The 15,295-nt window shown below is 46.0% G+C and overlaps 1 protein-coding gene across 1 annotated transcript in view; it reads right to left on the reverse strand.

Annotated features, from left to right (window-relative positions):
* The window catches only part of ELP3 (elongator acetyltransferase complex subunit 3), a 112,904-nt gene extending 103,073 nt beyond the window's left edge, over positions 1-9,831 (reverse strand). Inside the window, exons 1-4 of the mRNA XM_081188644.1 lie at positions 9,672-9,831; positions 3,362-3,461; positions 2,456-2,594; positions 1,013-1,083 (exon numbers count right to left, since the gene is read on the reverse strand). Of these exons, the coding sequence (XP_081044770.1) occupies positions 1,013-1,083; positions 2,456-2,594; positions 3,362-3,461; positions 9,672-9,690 (329 nt within the window). The 5' untranslated portion in view covers positions 9,691-9,831. The remainder of the gene's footprint in view (positions 1-1,012; positions 1,084-2,455; positions 2,595-3,361; positions 3,462-9,671) is intronic.
* Between the last annotated feature and the right edge of the window lie 5,464 nt (positions 9,832-15,295).

A 15,295-nucleotide genomic window follows, 5' to 3' on the forward strand; every position in this document is an offset into this window, starting at 1 on the left:
ATGAAACCTCCAGTTAAATACTGTGCATTATTGTACAACTGGCTGGGGTCAGGGACTATTCAAATACAGTGGTACCTCGGCTTACATACGCTTCAGGCTACATACACTTCTGGTTACAGACTCCGCCAACCCAGGAATAGTACCTCGGGTTAAGAACTTTGCTTCTGGATGAGAACAGATTTTTTAATGTAGTTTTATGTAGGTTTGTGGTAGTTTTATGTAGTTTTTATGTAGTTTTTCAATTTCATTGTTCTGCAAGGGACAATGACAATGAAGATATCGTATCGTATCGTATCGTAGAAATCGTGCTCCGGCGGCACGGCAGCAGCAGGAGGCCCCATTAGCTAAAGTGCTGCTTCAGGTTAAGAACAGTTTCAGGTTAAGAACAGACCTCCAGAATGAATTAAGTTCTTAACCCGAGGTACCACTGTATCTTTCTCTTTGAAGTGATGAGTACAGATCTTTCCTTAAACAGTTAGTTATTCATGAAGATTTACTTCCCGCCCCACTTTTAATCAAGGGAGATGAACAATAGACCAGAACGTTATTTAGCTGCGATTGCTGCACTGAAAGGGGCTGGAATGGATGATCCTTTGGGTCCCTTCCAATGCTACTGTTCTGTGATTCTATGGCAGGCATAGGCAAACTCTGCCCTCCAGATGTTTTGGGACTACAACTCCCATCATCCCTAGCTAACAGGACCAATGGTCAGGGATGATGGGAGTTGTAGTCCCAAAACATCTGGAGGGCCGAGTTTGCCTATGCCTGTTGTATGACATATACCTCCTCTGCGGGAGGCAGTGGGAATCACAAGCAGAGGGCACTGCTATTGCACTTAGATCCTACTTGAGCACTTCCCATTGGTGGATTTGGTTGGTCACTGTGAAAACACAATGCTGGACTAGATGGGTCTCTATGGGCCTGACCCAGTTCAGGGTTCTTAGGGTCTTACATTTCAGTTGTCTACAACACAACCTGCCAACATTTCTGAATATTCCAAGGCTCTACTTACACACAAATGTTTCCTGTGAAGTTAATGTGTGGACATCTGTGAGGCTTACACATCACTGCCACAACAGCAATCTGAAAAAAAAGGGAGAGAAGCATTGCAGAGAAGTTATCAACGTTCCCTTGAGAAGAAAATAACACAATCATTACATTTAAAGGAACGGAAAGATGTACGTACAGGGGTACCACAGGTTAAGTACTTAATTCGTTCCGGAGGTCCGTTCTTAACCTGAAACTGTTCTTAACCTGAAGCACTGCTTTAGCTAATGGGGCCTCCTGCTGCTGCCGCGCCGCCAGAGCATGATTTCTGTTCTCATCCTGAAGCAAAGTTCTTAACCCAAGGTACTATTTCTGGGTTAGCGGAGTCTGTAACCTGAAGCGTATGTAACCTGAGGTACCACTGTACTTCACAACTGCCTGCCTTGTGCAGAATACCCTATACCGAAATAAGTGTCCAACTGAGTCATTTTTAGGAACACGGGAAGCTGCTGTGGGAACATGAGGAGATAGACAATGAAGGTGCCGGATGAGTCTCCTTGGTGGAGAGCATGCCACACATGGGGAGACACGGCAGAAAAGGCCCGTTCCCATGTTGCCACCCTCCGGAGCTCTCATGGTGGAGACACATGAAGAAGGCCCTCAGACAGAGATAGATAAAACCTTATTCGCATTAGCCAATGGCCATAGCAACATTAAAACATTACAGTATACGCAGAAAAGGAAATTTGATATAAGAGCACAATTTAAAGTCCTGAATCAGCAGTCAATTAGTGGCCCGTATTCTGATTGCCCCTGCTATGAACCTAGCAACCTTTGCTGTTATCTGCTCATTTTGATCTGATAGAAGAAAGGAAATTGTGGCAGTGGTTGAGCACCCTGGGGTGGTTAGTACGAATGGGGTGATGATCTCGTTCCTCAGGTCTTTGTAGAGCGTGCAAGACAGGAGGACATGTGCCGCCGTTTCGGTGTTACCATCTCCACAGGGGCAAAGACGTTTCTCAGGCGGGATCTTTTGGAATCGACCAAGTACCGCAGATGGCAAAACATCCAGTCTTGCAAGCGTAAAAGCACCTCTGTATTTGGGGATAATAAGTTTGTGCAGATATGGGGCCAGAGAATCAAAATGGAGAGGTGGAAAATGAACATACCAAGGGCAGAATTTCCTTATAGGAGGCCCTCAGATGATGATCACAGGGTCTGGGTTAGTTGTTGTGAAGACCTCTCCTTATTGAGTGTATGAACTTCAGGCACCTAGGTTCACACCCCACAACTAGACCACTAGACCACAACACTGACTGATGACACGGGGGATAATGAACGTGGCCTCCAGATGTTTCGGACTACAATTCCCATCATCCCCGACCACTGACCACACTAGCTGAGGCTGATGGACACTCCAGTCTAAAACACCAGGAAGCCCCCCTTATCAAACAACGAACAGGCCTACTCCACTAGCAGTGCGGATGGGCTTCGCCTTCAGTTTGGGAACCAGCACTCTGCGATACTGGGGCGGCACCGCAGCAATGATGTCCACAAGGCGGGGCTGTGCCGAAAGCCCATACTTTGCAGCTGTCTTGGTCTTTATCCTTGAAAAGAAGAGAGTGTGATTCAGTGAGGTGCTATACAGGGAGGATAAAGGGCATACACAAACGTCAGACAAGAGCAGGAGACCGGCAGCAAGAATATTACTGGCACCAAAAAGGAAGCAAGAAGAACTACTGACGAAAGAAGAATGGAGGATGAAATTGATGGACTATGCAGAATTAGATAAACTAACAGGGAGGATTCGAAACCTGCGGGACCAGAAATTCTCAGAAGAGTGGAGTAAATTTACGGACTATTTGAAAAGCAACTGTGATGAACAAATTACGCTAGTATCATAGACCACAAGGGCCACCGAGTCCAACCTCCTGCCAAGCAGGAAACACCATCAGAGCACTCCTGACATAAGGTTGTCAAGCCTCTGCTTAAAGACCTCCAAAGTAGGAGACTCCACCACACTCCTTGGCAGCAAATTCCACTGTCGAACAGCTCTTACTGTCAGGAAGTTCTTCCTAATGTTGTAGTAGGTTTGCAAGAAGTTTTGTCAGGTGTATTATTCGAAATATTGCAAAAAAGATAATGAGGAAAATTATTAGTTAAGGACAATTAAAGTAAATAGGAAATTAAAAAATGCATAATAAGTGAGAAAGAACGGAAAATCATCAGAGGTGTTGACAGAAGTCCTAAAATGTTGTATAAGATGAGAAGTTACGTTGTATGAATGTTAGAATTAGTATGTTAAAAAAAAACAATTAAAAAGTATATTAAAAAAGAGAAGAGCAGGAGACGGTGGCTGGCCGGCCAAACTTACTTGTTCAAGTTGACATCTTTGCCCTGGTCGTGAGCTTCGATGAGCTGCTTGATGACATCCGAGATGGTCATCATCATCAGCTCTGCCCGGCTGAGGTCTCCTGAAACAAGAAGCAAAAGGCTGCCGACACTTCCCACAACAGGCGCCAGCTCTTTGACCTCTGCCCAGAAACAGACCCATAACCAGCGGAGCGCAGCCCTCTTCTCCAGAACAGCATCACAAGGGGCTGGACTAGATGACCGTCAGGGTCCCTTCCAGCTCTCCTCTTCTGTGGTATATGGATCTATGAAGCCTGCTCCCTATAACCAGCCCAGGGGGCAGCAACTTCTTTGGGACAGCCTGATGTTTCTGCTTTTCAGAGGCAGCCCTAAGCCTAACTGGAAAAGGGCACAGCAAAGGCGCCCGCCCACTTATCATGAGGCAGGGAGTCCCACCCCAAATGCCTTTAGGGAGGGATTTTTATATGCAACGGCTGCAGCTCGGACTTTGGTGGCAAAGGGGCGGAAGAAGTCATCCCGGCAATAATGGATTGGCGTAACAAGCTACAAGAATTTGCTGAAATGGCGCAGTTGACAAATAGCCGGAGAGGCAACTCAAAACAAAAAATTATGGAAAAGTGGGATAGATGTAAGATATATGTTCAAAATTACAGTAAAGGTTCGCTATCTATGCTTGCATTCAATTGATGCTGGAGAGAGACTGAGTTGAGAAATAAGACCAAGGGTACATATGGATATAGGAATGTATTAGATAAAATGCAAAGAAATATACAATAATAAGAGTACATTCATTTGTAAAAAAAGGAATATACAACGGGATAGACAGGAAGTCCAAAGTGTTGGTACATTTATGATTTTGAAATAGTTTTTTGTCCTTGGTTTTTTCTTTTCTTTTAGTATATAAACTTTGTATACATGTTGAAAATTATAGTATAATAAGCCTTGTGATGTAATCTGATAATGTTTACCGGTGTAACATAAGAACTTTATTAAATAAATAAATTTCAAAAAATAAACATCATGAGGCAGGGAGTCCCGAAGTTCTCCCCCAAGCAGCACCTGAAGGATTTCTATACATGTTGAAAATTATAGTATAATAAGCCTTGTGATGTACAGTGGTACCTCAGCTTACATACGCTTCAGGTTACATATGCTTCAGGTTGCACACTCCACTAAACCAGAAATAGCGCTTCAGGCTAAGGACTTTGTTTCAGGATGAGAACAGAAATTGTGTTCTGGCGGCGCGGCAGCAGCAGGAGGCCGCATTAGCTAAAGTGGTGCTTCAGGTTAATAACAGTTTCAGGTTAAGAACGGACCTCCGGAACGAATTAAGTACTTAAGCTGAGGTACCACTGTAATATGAGAACGTGTACTGATATAACATAAGAACTTTAATAAATAAATAAATAAAATAAATAGATAAATATCATGAGGCAGGGAGTCCCGAAGTTCTTCCCCAAGCAGCACCTGAAGGATTTCTATGCATGTTGAAATTTATACTATAATAAGCCTTGCGATGCAATACGATAATGTGTACCGATGTAAAATAAGAACATAATTAAATAAATAAAATTCATACATATATATATATATATACATACACACACACACACACATATATACACATATACACATATATATACATACATATATATATATATATGTATATATGTAGGTTTTGGTGTCTTCGGGTGTCTTCCCGTGTAAGAGTTGGGGTGTCTAGGCGACGTTTCGACGAGGTCTCACTCGTCATCTTCAGGCTGGTGCTTTCGGCTTCTTGTTACTAGAACAGAGCAGGATCTCAGTGTTTGAGTTCCTATAAATACTGTTGAGGGGGTGTGGTGTATAGCCTCCAACGTTCTGGGCAGAGAGGAAGTTCCTAGGTTAATGTGCCTTTTCTTCTTTTGTTCATTAATTACTTGAGGGATATCTTGAGTGATTACTTGAGTGATATTCTGAGTACCACTTAGGAGGGTCATTAGGTGTGGATTAGTTGCTAAAGCTTTCGTGTCTTGACCTCTTGACCTTGTAAAGAGTTTTTCTGAGAAGATGGCTGTACTGCACTTAGTTGTGCTCTGGCTTGGCTTCGTGTATAGGGGCGAGCTGTGGTTTTGTGCCCTGTGCCAGCCAGATCTGTGTAGGGATTGCAGGGGGGTGCAGCATCCGGAGGTGCCACTATGGTTTGGCTACTGGATGGTGTCTGTAATTTATCTGTGGAGAGGGTCTGGGTTTGGGTCTGGTGTGGTTGATTGGAGATGGCGTTCTGTGTGCCTCTGGTTCTGGTGTCGGTTTTTGTGGGGAGGGCTAATTTCCAGATGTCTGGCAGGCGGGACGTGTCGTCACGCTTGTTCATGTTGTGAGGGTGTTTCTCTATCTCGATGGCTTCCATGATTATTCTCTTGTGGTGATGTTCCATGTTAAAGAGCAATTTGGAATCTGCAAAATTAATTTCGTGTCCTGTTTCTTTCATGTGTTGGTAAAGAGAGGAAGTTTTTTCTTCTTTTTTGACGGCATTCTTGTGTTCTGCGATACGTGCATTTATTCGTCTGTTTGTTTGTCCAATGTACGTGGCTGGGCAGACTTTGCAGGGTATTTCATAGACCCCTTGGTTTTCTAACTGGATTTTATCTTTTGGGTTTCTGAGGATATTGGCTATTTTTTGGTTGGTGCAAAAGGCTGTTTTGATATTGTGTTTATGGAGGATTTTGCTAATTTTATCTGTAGTGCCCTTGATAACCCCAGCTACCGAAAGGATCCTGAAACGAACTGAACTATCCCTAATCAGAAACGAACTACATAAGAAAAGATACCTACTAAACCAAACCAACAAAGATCTGCTCACTCTTCACCTCAAACTCTGTAACAAAATCCACCCTGCACTCTGGGACAAATGCAAACAACTAGCCGTTTGGAGAGCTGAAACAGAGTCCTCACATAAGACAGACATACACACCAACAAACTCCACAAACTAGAGAAACGCCAGAAGCCCAGCCACCCTCCACAACAACCCATGAAACAAACAGTACATAACATATCAGACAGGATCCTCACCTCAACTGAAACCAAAGTACTCTCCAAAGGTTTCAACTTTGCAGTCGCCCCGAGACGCATCCCCACGGAAAACATCATATGCGGAGTCGAAGCTAGCCTAACCAAAATCAACCCAGATGAAGCCAATAAAATCAGACTTGAAGTCACCAACATCCTCTGCTCCAGCAAACCACCCAGAAGCAATTTACACAAAGAAGAACAGAAAGCACTCACCAACCTGAGGAAAGACAACAACATAATCATTCTCCCAGCAGACAAAGGTAATGCCACTGTTGTGATGAACACATCGGACTACCAAGCAAAACTATCAAATCTACTCCAAGACCCTACCTACCAACCTATAAAAACAGATCCCACCACCTATCTGGAAAAAACCACCAAATCCAAAATAAAAGCCTCTCCTATCAGTGAAGAAATCCAGCTAAGAATCATCCCCAGAGAAAAATCATCCAGATGCCCCAAACTCTACGGTCTCCCCAAGATACACAAAGAAGGAACACCACTCAGACCAATAGTCAGCTCCATAGGCTCACCTCTACAAAATCTCGCTAAATTTCTCGCTAAGCAACTTCAGCCCTATGCAGAATCTATCGCTTCACACGTTACAAACTCCTTCCAGTTCATAGAAACAATAAAGAAGCAAAACCTACATCCCGATGACCTACTTGTGAGCTTCGATGTTGTATCTCTCTTCACACAAGTGCCCATTAATGAAGCCTTGACAGCCATTCAAAACAAATACAATCCCCCCGAATACATCCTGGACCTGACCAACCACTGCCTAACCAACACGTACTTCATCCACAATGGACAAAGATACAAACAGATAGAAGGAGCACCTATGGGATCACCCCTCTCACCGGTCATCGCAAATCTGTACATGGAACACTTTGAAACCAATGCTTTAGACAAGTCAGAACACAAACCCAAACTTTGGCTCAGATATGTTGACGACACCTTTGTAATTTGGCCACACGGGAAGGAAAAACTAGATAGCTTCCTCACACATCTCAACAGCCTACACCCCAAAATACAATTCACTATGGAAATAGAAGCCAACAACCAACTTCCCTTCCTTGACGTCCTAATCTACAAAAAACCTGATGGCTCCCTAGGACACACTATCTACCGGAAAAAAACACACACCAACCGCTACTTACATGCACAATCACACCACCACCCTGCACAAATAAACTCCGTAGCCAAGACTCTCATCTCCAGAACCAAACGCCTGGCTGACAAAGACCACTTGACAACTGAGTTACAGAATCTCTCAAATGTGTTAATCGCCAACGGATACCAGCAAAACAGGGTTACGAAGCTAATCCAAAAAGAAACACCCCCCAAAAACCAAGACACAGAAGAAAACAATGGCATGGCCCTCCTTCCTTATATCAAGGGCACTACAGATAAAATTAGCAAAATCCTCCATAAACACAATATCAAAACAGCCTTTTGCACCAACCAAAAAATAGCCAATATCCTCAGAAACCCAAAAGATAAAATCCAGTTAGAAAACCAAGGGGTCTATGAAATACCCTGCAAAGTCTGCCCAGCCACGTACATTGGACAAACAAACAGACGAATAAATGCACGTATCGCAGAACACAAGAATGCCGTCAAAAAAGAAGAAAAAACTTCCTCTCTTTACCAACACATGAAAGAAACAGGACACGAAATTAATTTTGCAGATTCCAAATTGCTCTTTAACATGGAACATCACCACAAGAGAATAATCATGGAAGCCATCGAGATAGAGAAACACCCTCACAACATGAACAAGCGTGACGACACGTCCCGCCTGCCAGACATCTGGAAATTAGCCCTCCCCACAAAAACCGACACCAGAACCAGAGGCACACAGAACGCCATCTCCAATCAACCACACCAGACCCAAACCCAGACCCTCTCCACAGATAAATTACAGACACCATCCAGTAGCCAAACCATAGTGGCACCTCCGGATGCTGCACCCCCCTGCAATCCCTACACAGATCTGGCTGGCACAGGGCACAAAACCACAGCTCGCCCCTATACACGAAGCCAAGCCAGAGCACAACTAAGTGCAGTACAGCCATCTTCTCAGAAAAACTCTTTACAAGGTCAAGAGGTCAAGACACGAAAGCTTTAGCAACTAATCCACACCTAATGACCCTCCTAAGTGGTACTCAGAATATCACTCAAGTAATCACTCAAGATATCCCTCAAGTAATTAATGAACAAAAGAAGAAAAGGCACATTAACCTAGGAACTTCCTCTCTGCCCAGAACGTTGGAGGCTATACACCACACCCCCTCAACAGTATTTATAGGAACTCAAACACTGAGATCCTGCTCTGTTCTAGTAACAAGAAGCCGAAAGCACCAGCCTGAAGATGACGAGTGAGACCTCGTCGAAACGTCGCCTAGACACCCCAACTCTTACACGGGAAGACACCCGAAGACACCAAAACCTACATTCCTGTACCCGTGAAAATCTACGAAAGCAAATATATGTATATATATATACATATATATATATATATATACATATATACACACACACACACACACATATATATATATACATACACACACACACACACACACACACATATATACACACACACACACACACACAGACACACATACATATATATATATATATATATATATATATATATATATATTTGCTTTCGTAGATTTTCACGGGTACAGGAATGCAGGTTTTGGTGTCTTCGACTCTTACACGGGAAGACACCCGAAGACACCAAAACCTGCATATATATATATATATATATATATATATATATATTTGCTTTCGTAGATTTTCACGGGTACAGGAATGTAGGTTTTGGTTTTTTCTGTTCCAGTAACAAGAAGCCGAAAGCACCAGCCTGAAGATGACGAGTGAGACCTCGTCGAAACGTCGCCTAGACACCCCAACTCTTACACGGGAAGACACCCGAAGACACCAAAACCTACATATATATATATCATGAGGCAGAGAGTCCCGAAGTTCTCCCCCCTCTTTCCCTCCCCCCCCCAGCAGCACCTGAAGGATTCCTGCCTGATCCTGAAACTGTTGGGGGGAGAACGAGGGGGAGGGAGGCCTGCTGCCTCTCTCACGAGGCGCCCCCCCTGAACTAAGGGGGGGGAGGGAGCCTCAGAGAAAGACCCCCCCCCAAAAAAAAATCCCCACAGAAAGTGGGGGTGAGAGGAGAAACCGGCCCCTCCCCGTCAACACGTGACCCTCCCCCCCCACTGCCAACCGCCTTTACCTTTCTTTTTCTGCCTCATGGCGACGCTGCCCCCCTCACAGCTCCCCACAGGTTGCCTCTCCGGCTGGCCGTCAAGCGCCCTCCGTCTTCACGACGCCGTCGCGAAAGGAGAAGGGCGGAAGGAGGAGGCACTGACGGGCAACCGCCCGCCTCGCTGCCGTAAAGCGGTCCGCGCACGCGCACACCTCCCCCCCGGGCTTGCCTTGCCGAGCTTTTGAGCCAATCCGGCATTGGCTCCGCCTCCCAGCCGAGGGATTGGTCGAGAGCGTTCCATCCCTGCCTTTTGGTTTTCCTTAGGCTCCGCCTCCCAGCCAAAGGGATTGGTCGAGGGCGTTCCATCCCTGCCTTTTGGTTTTCCTTAGGCTCCGCCTCCCAGCCAAAGGGATATTGGTCGAGGGCGTTCCATCCCTGCCTTTTGGTTTTCCTTAGGCTCCGCCTCCCAGCCAAAGGGATTGGTCGAGGGCGTTCCATCCCTGCCTTTTGGTTTTCCTTAGGCTCCGCCTCCCAGCCAAAGGGATTGGTCGAGAGCCTTCCATCCATCCCTTTTTGATCTGACTTTGGCTCCGCCTCCCAGCCAAAGGGATTGGTCGAGGACGTTCCATCCCGGCCCCTTTGGTCCGGCAACAATTTAAAACTGGATTTCAGCTGTCAAAAACTCGCACGGTATCTTGAAGATAGCTGTCAACTTTTCCCTTTTCTTGCGAGGAATCCTATTCGGAATAAGGGAATTTCCCTTCAAAAAAGGGAAACGTTGATAGCTATGATCCTGAAGACCACGTGGTGTCTTCAAGGCGAAGTTCCACAGTGATTTAGAAGATTTCTTTTATTAATAAGCAAATGCCCCTATGCGTATAACACCCACACGCCGGGATTAGCATTCCCTAATAGAACACTTAATTTACAGGCATGTGTTTAAGATTCTGTTCGACTTAAAAATATATAGTAATATAGATCATCATGATATGTGTGCAAAGGGGGCTGCGGAATAGGAAAAAAGGATGGTGCGTGGAAATGGGGGTACAGTAGTCTGTGTGCAAGGGAGAGCTGAGGAAAGTGAGGAGGGGGGGATAAGGGTGAAGGTGAACATCGGGGTACAAAGGGGGTTGCAAAAAAGGAGGGAGTAGGAGGTGTAGGAATGGGGGTGAAGATGAAAGCAGGGGCACGAAAGGGCCTGAAGAATAGCTGGGGATGGTGAATTTGTAATTGGTTGGGAGGTGGAAAAGGTGCTTATTAGTTGCAGTGTATGGAAGGAGGGTGGACTGCAAGAAGATCAAACCTCTCCATTCTGAAGAAAATCAGCCCTGAGTCCTCACTGGAAGGACAGATCCTGAAGCTGAGGACCCAATCCTTTGGCCACCTCATGAGAAGAGAAGACTCCCTGGAAAAGACCCTGATGTTGGGAAAGATGGAGGGCACAAGGAGAAGGGGATGACAGAGGACGAGATGGTGGGACAGTGTTCTTGAAGCTACCAGCATGAGTTTGACCAAACTGAGGGAGGCAGTGGAAGACAGAAGTGCCTGGCGTGCTCTGGTCCAGGGGGTCACAAAGAGGCGGACATGACTAAATGACTAAACAACAACAACAAATGGAAGGAGGGACGCGGGTGGGGCTGTGGGTTAAACCACAGAGCCTAGGATTTGCCAATCAGAAGGTCGGCGGTTTGAATCCCCATGACGGGGTGAGCTCCCGTTGCTCGGTCCCTGCTCCTGCCAACCTAGCAGTTCGAAAGCACATCAAAGTGCAAGTAGATAAATAGATAAAACCTTCAGTGGGAAGGTAAACGGCGTTTCCGTGTGCTGCTCTGGTTCGCCAGAAGCGGCTTAGTTATGCTGGCCACATGACCCAGAAGCTGTACGCTGGCTCCCTTGGCCAATAAAGTGAGATGAGCGCCGCAACCCCAGAGTCGGCCACAACTGGACATAATGGTCAGGGGTCCCTTTACCTTTACCTATGAAAGGAGGAAGATTTCAGGTTTCTAAGGGGAGGAGAGACATGGGCATGAAGGTGAAAATGGGTGCAGAGCAGGCCTGCAGAACAGAAGTGGCTTCACAAATGGAGTTAGGAAAGTGAAAATAGCAGCTCTATGCAGGGCTTTTCCCCCCTGCAGGAACTCTCTGAAACTGAATTCCAGGCACCTCTTAGGTGGGCGCCATCGGCATTATAAGATAACAAGAGAGATGAAGGAGCGTCTCCACCCCCATCGTTCTGCCGAGGCCTTCTGGCGGTTCCCTCACTACGAGAAGCAAAGCTACAGGGAACCAGGCAGAGGGCCTTCTCAGTACAGTGGGACCTCGGGTTAAGAACTTAATTTGTTCTGGAGGTCTGTTCTTAACTTGAAACTCTTCTTAACCTGAGGTACCACTTTAGCTAATGGGGCCTCCCACCGACGCCGCGCGATTTCTGTTCTCATCCTTAAGCAAAGTTCTTAACCCGAGGTACTATTTCTGGGTTAGCGGAGTCTGTAACCTGAAGCGTATGTAACCCGAGGTACCACTGTAGTGGCGCCTGCCCTGTGGAACTCCCTCCCACCAGATGTGAAAGAGATAAACAACTACCTGACATTTAGAAGACATCTGAAGGCAGCCCTGTTTAGGGAAGTTTTCAATGTGTGATATTTTAATGTATTTTTAATCTTTGTTGGAAGCCGCCCAACTTTGTTGGAAGTGTTTGGGGAAACCCAGCCAGATGGGCGGGGTACAAATAATAAATGATGATGATGGCAAGTTGCTGCACCTCTTTTTCTAGAAAAATAGCACTGGATGGAGTGGGAAGGGGTAGCTCTGGAGGTGTTGAGGCTGAGGGGCAGGGTTGAGTCACAGCCCCTACGTTCTGCATAAAAGCAGTTAATTCAGCTTTAGCTATTCCTGTTTTAGTCAAAGCAGCCAGAAGGTTGTTTTTTCCCCCAATCAGAGCATTTCCAAAGGAGAGGCTTGGAGGATTTGTGAAGGCATCGGAGGAATGCACAAGAGGGATGTCTGGACTTGTTGGGTCTGGCAGCTCCAGGTGGGATTTGTAGCTGGATTATGCTGCAGTTTATAGGCCTTAAGGGATTTACGGGGTGGGGGTACTCATGAAGAATGAAGCCAGTGGAGAGAAAGCAAAATAAACAAGTAGTGCTTGGTGGGTGGGAGCAAGAAATACAAGAGCCGCAAATGGGGGTGTGTGTGCGGAAATCCAGGGTTGGTTTTTTTTTGGGCAGACCACTGAAGGATAAGCTCAGGTAAGATCTTGGCTTCCATCATTGTCATCAGAAGTTCAAGTGGCATAAAACATATTTTAGCCGCCTAGGCTGGTATCCAGGTTGTCACTCTATGTCAAGGTTGGAGTTAGATGTGGGTCAGAACGAAGAGGTCAAATTCAGTTGTCAGTGTACAGTCGTACCTTGGAAGTCAAATGGTATCCATTCCAGAAGTCCGTTTGATTTCTGAAAACATTCGAAAACCAAAGCGCTGCTTCTGATTGGATGCACAATGAATTGAAACAGATATTTAAGTATACCTTTCCCCAAAAGCCGGAAGCTTTTCTGCTGGGCTTGATAGGAAAGGAAATTGCAAAGGGGGACCAAAGATTATTTATGTATGCAACAACTGCTGCCAGAATTTTATTAGCCCCAAAGTGGAAATTACAGGATTTACCAATGGTGGAGGAGTGGCAGATGAAAATGATGGATTATGCAGAATTAGCAAAACTGACCTGCAGAATCCGAAATCAGGAGGAATCAAAATTCCAGAGATTGGAGTAAATTTATAGAGTATATAAATAATAACTGTAGAAGTCTGAAGGCATTAGCAGGACTGAAATAAGTCTTACAATGTGGACTTGACAAAACAAAGAAACTGCGAGATATGGACTGTAATAGGAAAACCGGTTGGCAGGAGGGAGGGAAGCCAGTGTGGTGTAGTGGTTAAGAGCTGTAGTCTCGTAATCTGGGGAACTGGGTTCGCGTCTCCGCTCCTCCACATGCAGCTGCTGGGTGACCTTGGGCCAGTTACACTTCTCTGAAGTCTCTCAGCCCCACTCACCTCACAGAGTGTTTGTTGTGGGGAAGGAAGGGAAAGGAGAATGTTAGCCGCTTTGAGACTCCTTAAAGGGAGTGAAAGGCGGGATATCAAATCCAAACTCTTCTTCTTCGCTCGGCAGAGCGGTGGAAAAGAAGTTATGTGAATGATGGTTGAAATTTATTGTTTTTTCTTTGTTTAAAGTGAAAATTAATAAAAATTATATTAAAAAAGGGAGTCAAACGGAATCCATTCCAGAAGTCCGTTCGACTTCTGAAAACATTCAAAAACCAAAGCACTGCTTCTGATGTAGGAAGCTCCTGCAGCCAATCAGAAGCCGCGAATGCCCCGTCGGACGAATGTTTGCACACCGGAACAGTCACTTCCGGGTTTGCAGTGTTCGGGAGCCAAAATGTCTGAGTACCAAAGCGTTTGGGATCCAAGGTACAACTGCAGTTCACTCTTTATTCAAGGAAATGGCATACAACTCAGCAACGCTTCCTAGTAGGTCTTGCCCTTATGGAGCAGTTGCCAGGGCTGAAGGTTGTGGGGCTACCTTTGAAGGTGACTCGGAAACTGCAATTAATCCAGAATGCGGCAGTTAGACTGGTGACTGGCAGTGGCCGCCAGGACCACATAACACCGGTCCTGAGAGATCTGCATCGGCTCTCAGTACGTTTCTGAGCACAATTCAAAGTGTTGGTGCTGACCTTTAAAGCCCTAAACGGCCTCGGTCCAGTATACCTGAAGGAGTGTCTCCACCCCCATCATTCAGCCCAGACGCTGAGATCCAGCGCCAAGGGCCTTCTTGCGTTCCCTCATTGCAAGAAGCAAAGCTACAGGGAACCAGGCAGAGGGCCTTCTCGGTGATGGCGCCCGCCCTGTATAATGCCCTCCCTTCAGATGTGAAGGAAATAAGCAGCTATCCTATCTTTAAAAGACACCTGAAGGCAGCCCTGTTCAGGGAAGTTTTTAATATTTAATCTGTACTGTTTTAAACACTTGATTGGGAGCCTCCCAGAGTGGCTGCGGAAACTCAGCCAGATGGGCGGGGAATAATAAATTATCATCATCATCATCATCATTATTAGAAGGTCCCCGCCTTCTACCTTTTCCAAGGCTCCTCCTCTCCCAGATGTTTCCCAAGCAGCTACAAACTGTGGCAGCACACCTTTGGCCTCTGGTTAGCTCTCCTCATTATCCTGGAGCTGGAGAGGGAGTTTCCCAGGATTCTTCAGCAGTCTCTTGACCTCCGTCCTCTGCTTCAGCCTCGGCATCTGAACTGCTCCGTCACAGGTTCCTCCTGCTCACCAAACCCTGTTGTCGCTTCAATATCCAGTCCCTCCTCCCAATCTCCCCCCTCTGACCTCTCCTCTGTGACCCACCACCAATCCCTGGGCTCTGAGCCTTTCTCCTCTGGGATTTCCCTTGCGGGGTTCCCTGGCTGGTGTCTCCCACCACTCTTCGTCCAGCCAGTCCAAATAAAGTAACACTGTCCCCTTTCGCTTGCCCTGGCAATGCACAGAAAGCAAAAACGTCTTTAAAGCTGGGAAAATTGTGGAAATGAACTGGGAAGACGCTAAGAGCTGTTTGACAATGGAAGGGACTCCCTAGGGAGGTTTTGG

This window comes from Podarcis bocagei, assembly GCF_964188305.1.
Source record: "Podarcis bocagei genome assembly, chromosome: 3".
Taxonomy (NCBI): domain Eukaryota; kingdom Metazoa; phylum Chordata; class Lepidosauria; order Squamata; family Lacertidae; genus Podarcis; species Podarcis bocagei.